The 16,005-nt window shown below is 53.3% G+C and overlaps 5 protein-coding genes across 5 annotated transcripts; 3 read left to right on the forward strand and 2 right to left on the reverse strand.

The window, feature by feature from the left end:
- Positions 1-1,198: 1,198 nt before the first annotated feature.
- On the reverse strand, positions 1,199-3,472 carry J4E79_005875 (uncharacterized protein; the record flags this gene model as incomplete). Its single annotated transcript, XM_049354752.1, has 3 exons — positions 1,199-2,068; positions 2,119-3,226; positions 3,276-3,472. The coding sequence occupies 3 exons, from the start codon at positions 3,470-3,472 to the stop codon at positions 1,199-1,201; spliced, it is 2,175 nt and encodes a 724-aa protein (XP_049210875.1).
- A 495-nt stretch (positions 3,473-3,967) lies between these two features.
- Positions 3,968-5,305, forward strand: J4E79_005876 (uncharacterized protein; the record flags this gene model as incomplete). The annotated part of the gene is made up of 4 exons (XM_049354753.1): positions 3,968-4,161; positions 4,214-4,341; positions 4,390-5,027; positions 5,102-5,305. The coding sequence occupies 4 exons, from the start codon at positions 3,968-3,970 to the stop codon at positions 5,303-5,305; spliced, it is 1,164 nt and encodes a 387-aa protein (XP_049210876.1).
- Positions 5,306-5,588: 283 nt separating this feature from the next.
- Positions 5,589-6,874, forward strand: J4E79_005877 (uncharacterized protein; the record flags this gene model as incomplete). The annotated part of the gene is made up of 2 exons (XM_049354754.1): positions 5,589-6,002; positions 6,068-6,874. The coding sequence occupies 2 exons, from the start codon at positions 5,589-5,591 to the stop codon at positions 6,872-6,874; spliced, it is 1,221 nt and encodes a 406-aa protein (XP_049210877.1).
- Positions 6,875-7,729: 855 nt separating this feature from the next.
- J4E79_005878 (uncharacterized protein) lies at positions 7,730-8,956 on the reverse strand (the record flags this gene model as incomplete). The annotated part of the gene is made up of 4 exons (XM_049354755.1): positions 7,730-8,407; positions 8,458-8,640; positions 8,688-8,803; positions 8,857-8,956. The coding sequence occupies 4 exons, from the start codon at positions 8,954-8,956 to the stop codon at positions 7,730-7,732; spliced, it is 1,077 nt and encodes a 358-aa protein (XP_049210878.1).
- Positions 8,957-12,764: 3,808 nt separating this feature from the next.
- On the forward strand, positions 12,765-13,391 carry J4E79_005879 (uncharacterized protein; the record flags this gene model as incomplete). Its single annotated transcript, XM_049354756.1, has 2 exons — positions 12,765-13,136; positions 13,185-13,391. The coding sequence occupies 2 exons, from the start codon at positions 12,765-12,767 to the stop codon at positions 13,389-13,391; spliced, it is 579 nt and encodes a 192-aa protein (XP_049210879.1).
- Between the last annotated feature and the right edge of the window lie 2,614 nt (positions 13,392-16,005).

Here is a 16,005-nt window from a genome sequence, read left to right on the forward strand (position 1 = left end):
ACTCGCATTCAGCCAACCAGATACAACCCCGTGTTGTTCCATTCGATTCGCGGCTCGCAGCTAGTTTCGTCTGTTATCGTCTATTGTATACTCTTTTTCTTCGTCCAGCAACTTCTTCATGACAAACAGTACATACCATGGACCTTCATTTTGGTACGTGATTTCTGGTCGACCATCGGTCACACGAGGTTGATGTGGCAAGGGTCGACTCCTCTCGAGCACTGAAACACTTTTTAAGAGGTATCTGTTGCTTTGACAGTCAATCTCTGACCTTCGCGTAGCTTCTCACTGTTTCAGCCATCACAATAGCAGCTCTCATCATTACCACTATCGTCCACTGCTTCAACGGCCTCAATGCACGACTGAATTTGGTTTTAAACAGTGGCCTTCTTCTGATCTGGACAGTAGGCTTCGCCTTATTGACATGGTGGAGCCGTGCAACGCTTTCCCATTCTTGCAGCAGGCGCATCTGGTTGAGTAGCGCAGGAGTCAATATTTGCAGATGCTATAAGGCGTTATTCGCCTTTACCCTGTTCGGCTTGTAAGTATCCTGGTGTACGACTTGCCCGCTCCGTAGGTCTCCGGATGGAAACACATTATTCGCAGGCTCATAAGAACGACGAGAACTCCGCTTACAAATGTCAGTGTCAGCACGATACTTGCTATATGCCTGGATTTCAATGGCTATCGATCGGCTATGCGCCAAGGTCACTACAACCCACCTCAGACTGACCCAATTTCAAACTTGATTCATGAAATCGGGATCCCTTTGCCAGAAAATGAAGAAATCGAGCTGAAGGCCAGCGGGGTCGAAAGCAGGGAAGGCCTGTTGCGGAGATGAACAGCTATCTTAACTGAGGCGCTCTACACAGCTGAGGGATCAGGTAGGATATGGTTTGGTATGAGGTTAAAACGGGCTGGAATAGACGCAATATGAGTACTAGTAGTCGAAGTAGCAATGCTTCAGGCTGCATGTGAGAAGATCCGTTACGGGTGCAGGGCGTGCCAAACTGCTAAGGGGATGCCCGTGCGCGGACGCTAGTGACTCACGTGAGCAGGCGCGGACACGCTCATCGCGTTGTGCATCCTGACATGCTTCACCACCTCAACAGACACTACCCGCCCATGCACACTCAGAAGAAAAATGGTCTAGTTGAATGGTTGTCTGATTAGTTACGCGATTATCGCTACACCACCCTCATAAATCGACAAACTCACCCCTCAGCAGCGGATCGTCGCGCACCTGCTGAAGGTAGCTCTCCACCTTGGCCGTCAACGCAGGCACATCGAATCCGAAGTACTTATAAGCAGCTTTGCCCGGCAAACTGTGCCCGAAGCGCTTCATGCAGCAAGCGGCATCAGCATACCTCTCCCAGCCGTTCGGCGCGAACGGCTCAATGACGACAGCCGGAATACCGCGATGCCTTCGCAGCGTCTCCCGCTTGTATTGTGTGGGTTGGGCATCGAACAATCGCTGACATGGGAAGCTCACGACACGCGCCTTGATATTCTTCGCCTTTAGCTCCTTCGCTGTGTCAACGGCATGGTGCAGTTCTGCGCCGACACCGATAAGCGTCACATCCGCGTCCTCAACCTCGTCGATCACGTACGCGCCCTTCGCCACCAAGTCCCGCTTCGTTTGCGGTAGTTGAGGCAGAGTATGCCGAGACGTCGAGATGATGCTTGGTGTGTTCTTCGCCTCGATCGCTGTAATCCACGCGCCTGCCGTCTCCTCGCTATCGGCCGGTCGAATGTACAAGATATTGGGCATAGCGCGGTAGAGGTTGGCAAGCTCGATTGGCTGATGGGTTGGGCCGTCTTCGCCCATTCCGATGCTGTCGTGCGTAGCCGCATGTATGACCTGAAGGCGTTGCAGCGCACCCATGCGAACGGCTGGGGCTGCGTAGAGGTAGAACATGAAGAAAGAGGATGTAACGGGGATAAAAGTGTTTGGCGCGTATGCTGCCAAACCGTTGGAGATGGCAGCCATGGCATGCTCTCGCACACCATAGTGGATATAGCGTCCGCTGTAGTTGCCGACAATGTCGCATGTGGTCTTCAAGTTGGGCTACGGAGGGTTAGGAACCTCGCATTGAGCTGGATGAGGGCACGACTTACATTTTGGAAGTCGACTTTTCCTTTCCAGTTCATGTTGACTGAAGGGGTCAGATCAGCGGTGCCGACCATGAAGTTGTTGATCTTTTCAGCAATTGTGTTGAAGACAAGGCCTGACGCTTTCCTCGTAGCTGTAGGCGCTTCGGGAAATGAACTTGGGACCAAATCTTTCCAGTTGTCTGTCAGACAACCTTTGACGCGGCGTTTGAAGTCAGCGCCCTCTTCCGGGTACTTGCTCTGGTACTCTGCAACTTTCTTCTCCCACGACTTCACAAGCTCCTCGCCCCTCGTGGGAATGTCTCCGAAGAACTTGCGCACCTCTTCGCTGACAACAAAATGTTCCTCAGGGTTGAAGCCGTACGCTTTCTTCATGTTGGCTACATCAGCTGCTCCGAATGCCATACCATGTGCAGTCGCATCGCCTGCAACAGCACTACCAAGACCAATCACAGTCCGGACGTTGATGAATGTGGGCTTCTCGGTGGATGATCGCGCTTTGTTCAGGGCTTCGACCAGGCCCTCAATGTCAAAACACCCATCCTCGATGTCGATGATATCCCAGCCGCATGCTGCCATCTTGGCGTTGACGTCCTCGGTGTTGGTGAGATCGACTGAACCGTCGCAGGTAACTTGGTTGTTATCGTAGATGATCGTAAGGTTGTTCAGCTTCAGATGGCCAGCGAAAGAGATCGCTTCCAGAGCGACACCTTCTTGCAGGCATGCATCTCCAATCATACACCATGTGTGATTCGACACAACGTCGAAATCCGGTTTGTTGTAGATCGCCTTTAGATTCTTTGTCGCCATCGCCAGTCCGACCGCATTGGCTACACCCTGTCCTAATGGGCCAGTCGTCACCTCGATGCCTTCATGCTCGATCTCGGGATGTCCTGGGCACAACGCGTCGGTGCGTTCTGAGTGGTAAGACTTCAACTGGTCGAAGGTCATGGCTTTGTAGCCTGTGAGATGGAGGAATGTGTATTGGAAAAGACAAGTGTGACCATTCGACAGGACGAATCGATCTCGGTTGAAGTAGTCAGGCGTGTGCGGTGCGTATCGCATGACATATTTCCACAACGCAACACCGATTGCCGCCATACCAATCGCTCCTCTGTCGCATTGTCAACTTCACTGTTCCAATCTCTGGTTGTGGAACTTACCCGGGATGCCCGCCATTGAATTGCTGACAAAGATCCGCGATGAGCAGCCTGAACGTCTTCAAGACGTGATCCTGCTCTTTCGATAACTTCTGGACAGACGACTGTTCCAGCTTCGCCTCTTTCTTCAGTCCATCTACGACATTCTTGCCGTAACCGGTCGAGCCGCCGACCTGCGGTGAATCTTGCGAGGTATGCATTATGTAGGTTGTGCGGAATCTTGCGAGTTGCGAACTTCACAATACAAACATTAGTAGTTCTGCAGATCAAGCAACATCAGGAGGCGCATCATACATAAGTACACCGCGTGCTGTACTGAAAACTAATCTTCGACGTCTATCCAGAACATTTGGCCGGGCATGCCACATTCGGTAATCCGACGCGTCGCTATTGCGGAGGCAAGCTCGGTGTCTTCGATTCCTATTGGACGACAATGCCATCGGCTAGTCGAACACGGAAATCATAGCCACCAACATACTACGTTGTCAGTCCCGCTGGACGTTTCCCCGCATTTTGCCACGACTATTGCGCATTCCGGTCTCCAGGTTAAGGGATGGGATTTCCACTTTGGCAAGGACGGAAATCTGGCGCGCTGAACATGTGGGGCTACTTGATACACCTCTACCCGTTTCCCCCAAGTTGACGACAGGCACTCTTACTGGTAGTGATCGATCTTTGCACCGCGACAAGTAAACATGGCCCCAGGACTGGTAGATACGTCTTCCGCTTCCGAAGCACATGCGGCACCGAAACCTACTCTCAAGACACCGCTGCCGAATCCCTCGCTGCAAGTCACCGCGGACCATAACTTGAAGCTGCAAGAAGCGCCTGTGTATGCGCCAGCAAAGGGAGAGGTACTCTTACACATCAAGGCTACGGGAGTTTGTGGGTAAGGCGCTTCATCTTGACGGGCATTTCCGAAGCTTACGATGATCTGCCAGATCTGACATCCATTTCTGGAAAGCTGGGAGAATAGGCTCACTCGTTGTCGAGGGAGACTGTATCCTCGGCCATGAAGCAGCTGGCATAGTTCTACAATGCGGCGAGGGAGTTACGACTTTGAAGCCTGGTATATCCACTTCTCCGAGTTCAAGATCGATACTAAGAATTATTCCAGGTGATCGTGTAGCAGTCGAACCCGGCGTGCCATGCGGCACATGCTTCCTCTGCATGGACGGTCGATACAACCTCTGTGAAGAAGTCCAATTCGCCGGCGTCTACCCCTACCACGGCACGATCCAACGCTACAAAACGCATCCCGCGAAATGGTGCCACGTACTCCCCTCCAGCGTATCCTATGCCGAAGGTGCACTTCTCGAACCACTTTCCGTCGTCATGCACGGTATCAAATCCGCCGGCCTATCTCTAGGCCGCGGTGCAGTCATCTGCGGCGCAGGCCCCATCGGTCTCATCGCGCTTGCTGCAGCGAGAGCAAGCGGAGCGCATCCGCTTGTCATCACGGATCTTGAGCCTAAGCGCCTGGCATTCGCAAAGCAATTCGTACCGACGGCCATGACATACCAGGTCGATCGCAACCTAGATGCGCAGGGTAATGCGAAGAAGATTAGAGAGTTGTTCGACTTCGAGAATGGAGGTGAGTATGGTGCACCGGAGACTGTGCTAGAGTGCACGGGTGTGGAGAGCAGTGTAGTTACAGCTGCGTATACGGCGAGGAGAGGGGGCACGGTCATGGTGATTGGGGTTGGGAGGGAGATTATGAATAATCTGCCGTTTATGCATTTGAGTCTTGCTGAGGTATGTTGGCAGCAGTTCATCTTGTTTACGTTGGTGAGCAAGTTTGAGAGTGTTTTTGCTGATGACTGCTTTAGATCAATCTCAAGTTCATCAATCGATACCGCGATACTTGGCCTTCTGGCCTTCAGTGTTTGGCAGGTGGTATCCTTGATCTGAAGCCACTTGTCAGTCACACCTTCCCGTTGGAGAAGGCGCTGGATGCTTTGCATACGTGTGGGGATCTGAGCAATGGCAGTATCAAGGTGCAGATTATTGACGAGGTAGACGATGTGTTGTAGAACATTCATCTCGACGAAAGTTTGGATGAGGTGTTCGTCAATCGAGTCAAGGCGAGAAAATTGAGAACGTATGGACGCATGCTCAGGCTATGGATTAGATGATCAAGCAGAAGGAAGCCGCATAGATTGCTGAGGTCAAGTGATAACATAGCAAATCGCAACGTCGCTTGAACAGCAATCTCAAAACCTATATGGAAGAGACGACATATTCCGCTAGATTTACTTCTCGACTGTCCGTACTCAACTCTTCCGCATCCATAGGTGATCAGACACACCTGAAGACATGCCATTTGACTGTACAGGTCTAGCTGATCTATTGACGCGCTTCACACCAGTCCAGGACAGCGTGTTGCGCTATCTCGACATCGGGGATATCATCGCACTCTCACGCGCCGCAAAGGCGTTTAGTGATTATGTGCGCCTGGTCGAGCGAACGCAGTTTAATATCAACGAAAAGCTGAAGGTGGTTGTGACAAGTCCGAACGCGTTTCGCTCGCTACAGGCGAAGCACAACATCCTTATCAGCGGATCTTTTGCGTTCGGCTTCATGCTGAGAATACCGCTCAACTTCCGCTTGTTTGATATCCCTACGACTATGCTGGACAGGCTCTTAGTGGAGAAAGGCCCACATGCCGAGGCCCTGAGATCGTTTCTCGAAAACGATGGTTACAGGGTCAAGGACAGCTCCATCCCAAACGTAGGTGCTCTGTTGTCGCATCGACGAGCTTTTGCCGTCTTTGAAGTCGCTGACCACAGGCTTAGCACCCTTTCATGGAACGCGATACCGCCAGGGGCCGTCAAACCGTCTACATTCGAGAGACGGAATATACGTCTCTCTTCAAAATGTTGAACTTGGACTTGACTTGCGACGTCAACTTCGTTACCTGGAATAAAGCATACTCTGTGTTCCCATACCAGACTTTCATTCTGAAGCAAGGTCACCTACTTAGGGACATGAAGCATTGGGAACATCTTCCACAGGATCTGGCCAGATGGATGCGTGTTGGGTTTGACATCGCCCCTTCCACTCTTCAGGATGCGCTCCCTCCACATGCGAGAACCGACTCTACTTCTACACTTCTGGGAATCCGGTTGGTCGGTGATAAGAAATCCTGGGTTGTACCGCTAAAGACTGACTTGGTCGAGCCATCGCCCTTCCCCGACCTTCTCATCGACTATGCTGGCTTTGAGGTGACTAGTTCCCTGAAGGACGAAGCCGAGACTCTGCTAGATCCCTCATCTCCTCCGTTCAACCATTACACCATTGAGATGACGGTCGTCAAAAGCCTTGCATTGCGCCATCAGTATGTTTTCCCCGACAAAGCTTACTCAGAGCAACACCGCTTTCGAGATCGCACAATCTTACAACTCTACACTCTAGGCGTTGCGAGGCGACCATCGGGATTTGCGCACATCTTTGCTCAGACCAACCGTCCGAATCTACGTGACATTGCAGGATTTGTACCACCGGATAGGTGGAAGTATTACGATGACGAGATGCTCAAGATGTTAGATATGAGGTATCCGGGGGCTATTCAGGTAGCTCCAGGGGAAGTAGCGGAGAAGTAGGATCATTGTATATTGCGATCGCGAAACAATTAGCATCAAAACGTTGTACGCCGTACCACGAAGAATTTAACTACCATGTAATTGCTCTCTAGGGTAGCCTCATCAGTATGCGATGCCACCGTAACTTACCATGCATCCCCTGACACGCCATCCTCCCCACGAATTCTCATGCAGCAACCCAGCAGCCCGTAACTATCTTTATCCACAAACGCCCATCTTACCCCAGTATCTCCTCTCCATGTTCCTTCAGCCCCAAACGCCATCCATGATCCTTCTTTCTGCATCCTGCAACCCGCATCCTCCCACCTCCTCGGTAACCGAAAACCCCGGACCCAGCTATTTCAAGTACCCACCCGCGCATATCTAGGGCAAGACACGTGCCCAGCACATCTGCAACGCATCACAAAACAAGAAAGGTCTACTATGCGGCAGCTGGATGTGGGGGCCGGGTAGCGGGAATAACGCGTCAAAAGACATGGGATGAATGGGAGTCGGCGTCCAGCAGGATTATAGTCGCCGAAACCACGGGAACGTGAAACGGGGGTTCTCGTACGTGGGGTCTGGAAATGCAGGGCTTCCAGGATAGCTCTAGTGTTGCGCGAAGGGTGGGCTAAGTGTTTCAGGAAGTGTGTGTATACGTGAAGGTAGGAGGTTATACGGGTGTATCAGCTGAGCGGGGCATGATGCGACTTCATTCCCAGGGCCCCCTGTGCACACGCGGAGTTGGTTTGAGAGTTGTAATGTATACTGTGAATTCGCTGTAAAAATGCAGACAATGCAATGAGGTGGAGCGGTGATGTCGTGCCCAAATGAGTATGATCCCATACCTCCCATCTAAGTAACATGCTTGTGAACTCATTTGACCGCCTTGGACGTGGCGTCATGCTCACTAGCATCATCATCCAAATCGTCGTCCCATTCATCTCTCCTTACACCGCTCTGTTCAGCCACTGAAGTAGCACCAGGCGGTGGCGCATCGTCGTCGCTCTCGTCCTCGAACGCAGCTGGATCGGCCAGTGGCTGACTCTCTGGATCTACATTTCTTCTCTCTTCGGGACTCGTCCTCTTTGGCGCACCCTCTACTCCTTCATCGGCAGAAACGGAAATGCCCCTCCGACCCCATTTGTTCTTCGGTTGTGTGGTATCGTTGCGTTGACCAGCGGTCTCCTCGTCGTAGTCGAAGTCCATGCTCTTCCTGCCCACAAACCGGCCAACGATCCATCCGCGACCCAGATCTTCTGAGTCTACTACGCCGCCGTGTCGGAGCTTCACGCGCTGGCGCGTGTAGTATACCCATGCGAAGTCGATCATGAGTGCCGTCTGTATAGAGCCCCAGACCCACGAGGTAGGATCGAGATAGTCGTCCTCCTTGACGCCGCGCATGATCCAGTTCAGCACATATAGGGCGCGGTATGTACCCAGTGTAACTAGGTAGTAGGAGTCGATGACGGTGGGTACGGTGGTTTGGCGGAGGAGGAGCAGTTGCGGGATGACGCAAACGGATTCAAGGATTTCGGAAAAGACCCAGAGAATCTATCATGTCAGCATCTAGTCGAGTTTCTGAGGGTGTGTGAGCATCTTACCTTCATAAAGGTGCTGTGCCCGAGAACGTGATTCCTAAACATAAGGTACCAGAATGGGGTGATGAGGATGCTGCCTAGCAGACAGTACATGCCAAACTTCCATGCCTTCTCTCGCTCCCGTGTGCGCGCGTATACACTTGTCATCAAGAAGATGATGTATAGCGATGATAGCGTATAGAATATCTGACCGGTTAGCCGCGTACGCGTGGACGTATGCCGGGCCTCCGTACCTTCAGCGAGAAGTTCCACGTATGCCACCCATCTTTGGTGATGGAAGAGCTGAAGATATCGAGATATCGCGTGCCGAAGACGAGCGCGTAGAGGACCTGGGTGATGAGAGACACACCTGCATACGTCAGCCCGTGTTGCAAGCTTCAAGTGGTGATAAAGCCAACTCACCCTCAGCGCTGCTGTTGGAGTGTATCGCCCATATCAGTATCAGCTTCGATGACGTATGCGAGACGTCGCCGAGGATGTGGAAGAGGTTAAACCCCGTCATTTTGGGGATAAATAATGCTATGCGACGGCTACACAGCACTAGGCCAGCCGCCTGTCGCCTACGTGTTGGGGCTCAAAGCGCGCTTCCGGCACTCGGTGCCAATAAGAGGGTCGGGGATAGACAGGTGCCGGCGCGAGGATGTGCAGCACCACTTCCGGTAGGATTTGGGGTCGAGGATAGGAAAGGACGGGGAGGCGATGGGCGGGCTGGTTGGTGATGCGTAACGTCTTCCCCGGGTTTGACGCAAGCTACCACGCTACATGTAACGTGCTTGGCAATTCCCAAGGGTCTACACTAGCGCCTCACATGCGGCCTAGTCGCTCGAGCTAGCCTGGAGAATCGGAACGCGAGGCTGCAAACTCCACATCTGGTTCTGAGATATATGGTCTAGCTTCGAGGATTTGCAGGAGATTAAAGATTGTTGGCGAGCTTAGACGATGTTGAGAATTGCGTTTGCATGCATGCGTCTTTCTCGATAGGCGGTCGGACTGTGCACCGATCCGGCATAGGCTACCGACTGCTTGGTCGGAACGCTCATCGTGACCTTGTAGCTCAGAAGTTTTGATCTACTAAAACCCGTTCTCAGCAAGCGTAACTTTTAGATCGATCCGTATATCACTCGAGGGGCAGCATTTGCGAGGCCGGGTGCCAGTGGATCCGCACTAGATGACCCCGAGAGGCTCGTTTCGCTTTTGAACCACAGCGCGCGTGCTTGTGCGAGTCGAAGTATGTCACAAAAGGATTGCTGCATATCGCACAAAGAGTTGAAGTCAAAAGCGGGACCACATTACAAATGTATGGCACGATGATAGTCGGGCGGTGTGAGGCGCAGCGAGCGAGCCAAGCAGACATTGTGGCTCAACTTACGCCCTGTGCTATTCCGAGATGCGAAGTCCACACAGCCTTGCAAACGAGCGTCTATATCGTCCATAGATCCCGTCGCAGTATTTCAGTAAGTCGGATAGTGAACTACAGCGCCGCATAGGTGCCACTTGCAGCCTCATATCGGTGTTTCTTGCGGCGAAGATCATGGACGCCTGGGTCAGGACTCCAAGGCATCCAACGTGGCGCGCGGGACGGATGGCAGCATCCTTAGGCCAGGTACGCAATCCTTCGCTGTACCTACGTATACTTCGAGAAGGTCATATGAGCTCCGTATCCGTAACGGTGAAGATGTTGCCGACTCTAGGCGGGCATGCAGTGGTTGCGATGTGAGTGGCCAACTTCGTCACTTCGCAATATCTCAGGCAAAAGTGCGGATCCAGCCCTCAGGCCGCGTGCAACAGTACACTGTACGGCGTAGTTATTGCAAATACCCGCGATAGAACAGATCCACCAAGTGCCGCAACGTGTATGTTTCCATTTTCACTTCGGAACGGTTGTCAACCGGGAAGGCTGAGTGAATCAAGGCAGATTCTGCGCCCATAAAAAAAGCAAGACAAAAACTGCAAGTCGGAGGACGAACGTAAAACAATGGAGTCGCAGCTATATCAAGAGTCAAAAGGCAGTGTACCAAGATCTGGAGCCGCCGCGTGCTGCGGTCGCAAAGTTCAGTGCGTCACCATGGGCACCACCCACGCTCCACTTCACGGAAAGACCATGAAGGACGCTCTTCAACACAAGAAGTGTCGCAGGTATTCTGCCGATACGAAGCCCCCGACGAAACACGGCAAACAAAGTAACGAGTGAGGATCACCGTTGGAAGACAACAAGGAAGCGGGGTCTTCGGGCGCTGGACCGCCGCACAAACGAAGTCTTTTAGCCGTTCAACAACGCACAGCCCAGATTGACTAGTAGCAGATATGTACCATGGCGGTGGGGGGTCACACCCACTGAGCATTGTGCGGAAGGTCGCTGTCGGCGGTATTCCACGGAGCAGACCCGTGGTGTGGGGCGAGAATCGACATGGCAGACGTACACGCTAGCAAGCGACGTGATGTAGATAGCAGTGGTGGCAGTGATCTTCGCTGATATCGTGAGCGAGTGCTGTGTGAGAGGTGCGACGAAGAGGAGGTGAGTTGGAAGGGTGGGAACAAGGACGAAAGGGGCGAATTAGCGGTCATTGCCCAGCCGAAGCGTATATTAGCGGCCAATAGAAATTACCGCAAGCGTGCATTTAAGCGCCGTCGCGTCCTTCGCTTTCAGCTTACGCACCCTATGCGGGGCAATTTACTGGCTTTGAGGCAGCTCGACGGCACAGCTGTCCAGGCGCACCGAATGGGAAGACACGGCTGGCCAAATTTCCTCGCTGCTGCGCGATGGAGTGCACCCCTTGTTGACGGCATCCTATGGCGCCGCCAGCACAGACAGGTTCGTCAATATCACGCTGCATCGAAAAGAGATTAACCCGCTGGGTCGCGATTGTGGGAGGAGTCTCAGACGTCAGGGCCGACGTCAGGGCCGACGTCAGGGTGGCCGCCTTACTGAAGGTTACATTCGACTTCCACCCTCAAAAACCACAGGTATGCGCACTAGCCACGATGCCGTGTAGCGGGCACACCCTGGCCGGCCAGGCGTGTAGCGGAATCCGATAGCAAGGCTGCCGCGACGCCCACACGGTCATGATCACCGTTGTTGCAGGACACCACCTAGAAAACCCAGCGCAGCGTTCCGGGCCAGCAAATGGGCCGGACACAACCGTCGAGCAACGCTGCATGGCTGGCCAATTCGCGGCTCAAGCGCAAGGCATGGCATGCTGGGGTTAGGGCCGCCAAACCACGTAGAGACAAGAGAAGAGCAGGGTGAAAGCTCGGGGCGCTAACGTGCAGGCCTGACCGTCAGTGCGCAGCAGCATCCTTCAAAGCCTACTGGGGGTGGCACGTTAGAGTCGACGCACTAGAAGTGACCTGCACTCGAGGCCGCTATACCGCTACCATCTTGATAAATATGACTGAGGCGTTCCCCTAGCCTAGTCGTCCAGCTCGAGCCTGAATATCATCACCGTGCGCCGCATCCTCTTCTTGCTACCGCCCGTCTCCAGTCTGCTACATTAGCGACCAGCAGTAAGGCGCAGCACATAAGGTTCTTCAAATCCTACCCACAGCCGCAGTTGTCATGTCTATCATACTTGAAGGTGCTATCCTCCCTCCGCATCATCTCCAAGACAAGTCAGCCTCGTCCTGGCCAAGTCCCTACCACCCTCAGTACTACCCCGCGTTGGCCTCCTCGCCTGGCACTATGTCTCCACAGTCGTTCCATTCATACAATCCACGCTTGCCAGAAAGCCCTCTGCCTTCTCAAGAGCTCAACTGTCAGCCGACTACTGGGTGGTATGCCCCCTCAATTTCGGCCCCAGAGTGCCACAGCGAGGTTTGTACTTCACCCTTGTTGCGAGATCGGCTGCTCATATGCCGTCGTCTAGACCACATACGCCTCATATGGCTATATACCTCCACACACGACGCAGGTCAACTTGTCACCACCTGCGTCTGCATCCTACTACTCAGCAACAGCTCCAGTGTCCACTACGCATTCAACAACAGCCATCTCTCCAGGTACCGTCTACTCTCGGGAATCCGTGGTACCAGAGTCAACACGGCCATCTGAAGAGCCCCAATCCGACGCAAGGACTGTCTTGCATCAGCCCACTTCTCGCTACAGGAGACAGTCTCACTTTATGGACCGGACTCACAGCGGTTCAGACTCGTTGCACTCGGCCGCAGTGGACGGCTCCTGGACGATGAACGCACTAGGCATTCATGCGAACCACGAAGCCTACTATCCGGCATTCCCAACCCATAGTCCTCGCGTGAGTGAGCCATCAACAGAGCTATCGTCAAGCCACATGCCCTCGCCACAACCCCGACGCATGTACACACCGATCGCTCCTCTACCCCTGGAGACACCCCGTTCGCACGGAACCAAGCGACAGAGGGAAGACGACGAAGAAGAAGAGCCCAAGCGAAGAAAGCGGTCGGACTCACAGATATCGTCCCAGTTTGAGCTCAGTGAGGAAGACCGTCTACTTCTTCGGCTCAAAGAGGAAGAGCACATGCCTTGGAAGGACATCGCAGCACGCTTTGTCAAAGACTTCGGCAGGCAGTACCAAATACCCGCACTGCAGATGCGTATCAAGCGACTAAAAGAACGGATGCGTCAGTGGACTGAAGTAGACGTCCAAGCACTGCGCAAAGCCCATGACTACTGGGTGCAAAACAAGTTCGACATCATCGCGCAAAAGGTATGTAACACCACCATCGATTCCAAGTACAGCCACTGACTCCTCTAGATGCTCGATTACGGCGCAGAAGAAAAATGGACCGCACGCCAATGCTCTCGCAAATGGCAAGAGATCGATCCAACACCCATACCCTACACGCAGTTCGACCACCACGTCCAGCACGTCCAGCAAGGCTTTGCACCCTACGCGATGAGCCCCATCGAGCCCACGCCCATGAACTTCCCTCCCTTCCTGCACCAGCACCATACCACCTAGTCAACCTCGCCAGTGTCAGCCTCGCTTATTACGGCAGGAGGATGCGGGTAAACCACGCCGCATCGCTCTTCCTTTCTGATTCTTCCACTCCTAGGGATTGTCCCATCGGGGCAACATGTCTAAGTCTAAACGCTTCCCGCGATGCGGCACAGACACACCGGCGTTTAGCAAAGCGAGAGAGAAAAAACGGGCGGCTTGCATGGGCTTGGGTCAGGGAGTTCTATGGGGCACAGCAAGCAGCAACCAGCGCGCAACGCCTTCTTAACGTTCGCCTTTTATGTCATTTATCTTCTTCTTTCGCTCGATACCCTTGCTTAACTAACTACATTTGTTGAGTTATCTTATTTCAAATACATACAACGATCATCTTCATCTCCTTTCCTGTTGTTGAGTCGCAGCTAGATCTCACAGGCCATCTGCGCGGCCCCCTTCTTCTGCTTCCCCATGTACAACACGCGCACATCACATATCCCTGCTGCGCGTCTTTTCGGTTGTTGCAAGCTTCAAAGACAGCGCGTCTGCATCTACACGTGGAATGAGACAAAACGAGATCGCGTATCTCGCTCCCAAAACCGTTAAACCCTTCTTCATCTTCCCTTTCTGTCGCTCGCGCATGCGCTTTTCGCACCGCCCTAACTAACCTTATGCCGCCTTGTGGGGCCCTCGTTTTTGTTCTGGTCCCTCGCTCCTTCTTCAACGGGGCACCCATCTCCGTTACCACACACCCACCTGTGCCGAACTGCGCCGCAATACAGTACAGTCGTGCCGCAATCACGATTGTATCGATTTTTGGCGCACTGGTTTCAGATGTCTTAATAGAAAGCGCTGTGACAGGTTCGCTTACGACTTGACAAGGCTCTATTTATTTTTTTCGCGGCTGCTCATGTGGTTAGTGGACACGAGACAACCGTTTTGTGCGGCAGAGGTTTGGGGCTTGGGCTTTCACCCGCGCGGCTCGCGTGTCTTGAGGGCGGCACGGTGGTGGTGGTGCCGTACCTTCGCGCAGAAGGTTTGGAGATGGGTGCGGCGCCGCAATCGGGCCTTTCGTGTCTTGGTGCCCTGCCCGCTATGGAGAAGCGATGGACACTGTTACATTGTGCGTTCCTTCGTGTGAATCCTGTCAAAGGGCACGGGGACATGACGTGCTTTCGCGATGAATGCCAATGCGCGCGTAGTCTGCCTTGATGATGCAGGTCACGCATTCGGGTCTGTTACGTATAGCACTGCGCATTCTGTTCTGTGGCCTGGGTAAGATGCATCATCGCTGTGGCTGCGCTATTTGCTTAGCTATGACGGTACGCATGGGTCGTGTGCCTCCCCTACCTCCGACTTTTCCGAGTATATCGGTGCTTGTGTAAGAAATGTTAGTAGTAAGAAGGCGTGATCGACGCCAGCATCCCTCGTATACCTCCATTCCAAGCTCGTGACTGGTCAGCATAGTCAGCCCTATGTGTAAGCTACGTGGTACAGTCCCTTCTCCACGCGAGCACGTAACAACTTACCTACATGCCACTGTTGTAGTATGCATGGGCTCATAGCGCGAGTATGCTAGGGGGTCTCAGCTACGCACACCGTACCTATCCTCGTCATCATCCCCTGCGTCTGCCACTATCTTACTGAGGTAGTTTCACATTCTTAGTGATGTCTGGTCGAGACCATTCTTCGGCAGATGCACCAAGCACTGACAGACTGATTTAGCCAGTGCGATTGGAAGGCACGGGTGCCATGCGGTCTCCTGGGGCGTAGACCAAGGAGATCAGCAAGATGAACGGTCCTTACATAACGCTGTGCCGACTTGCGTATGTGGGTAGATTCTGATATTGACATCTAGCACTGAGCTCATGCTGATGTTGCGGAGAAGAGGAGCTCGGCCGTATCAACCCCCGGCTGATAGACTACCACAGGCGTATAGAGGATGGTAGTATCACATCTCCACACCATGTGGGGATCTGAGCAGGAACACCGGCTCCTACGTGCCGTGACATTGTATCTGTCAATCAAGGGCCCCGCAATCCTGAGTTCCCCTTAAGCTGTCAGTCGCTCTTCAAACGGCACGGGTGGCGCCGGTATGCACGACAAGAACTCTCGTCACACTGTCTATATCCTTCAGTGCTGCGACATCCTTTGCGCCGAGTGCTCTCCTACACGCACTGTAGATGTAACAGGTGGACGACGTCTACGTACTGAGTGTAAGCACTGCTGTCAGAAGCTCGAGCTCCATGCACGATGCCACCGAGACTTTCGCGGCAGTTTCACTCGACGCATGGACAATGGCTTCGAATACGGTCTGACGTGTACCACACATCTACCAGATCCAGCACGAGCACGGGTAGAAGTAGAATCTGGACGATGCTGATGGACCGCGCGGTGTAATATCATGCATCTGGTGGCTATGACTGGTCAGCGCGTTTCGAAATCTTGTGGATGGCGACGAACGATTTGCTTGGTGATCGCCCGTGGCTTGCTCGGAAGGAGGGAGCTTTCACGTCACAAGCCCTAGTCAGCTTACATCCGCTCGCCAAGGCAGTCGCGGACCGCGATGAAGACCGGTTCGTTGCGCATGTACGCAGCTTACTTCTCCTCGACGTCGCCAGCGGCCCGAACGGCCCTACGC

This window comes from Alternaria viburni, assembly GCF_023758015.1.
Source record: "Alternaria viburni strain BMP 2772 chromosome Unknown scaffold_11, whole genome shotgun sequence".
Classification (NCBI taxonomy): domain Eukaryota; kingdom Fungi; phylum Ascomycota; class Dothideomycetes; order Pleosporales; family Pleosporaceae; genus Alternaria; species Alternaria viburni.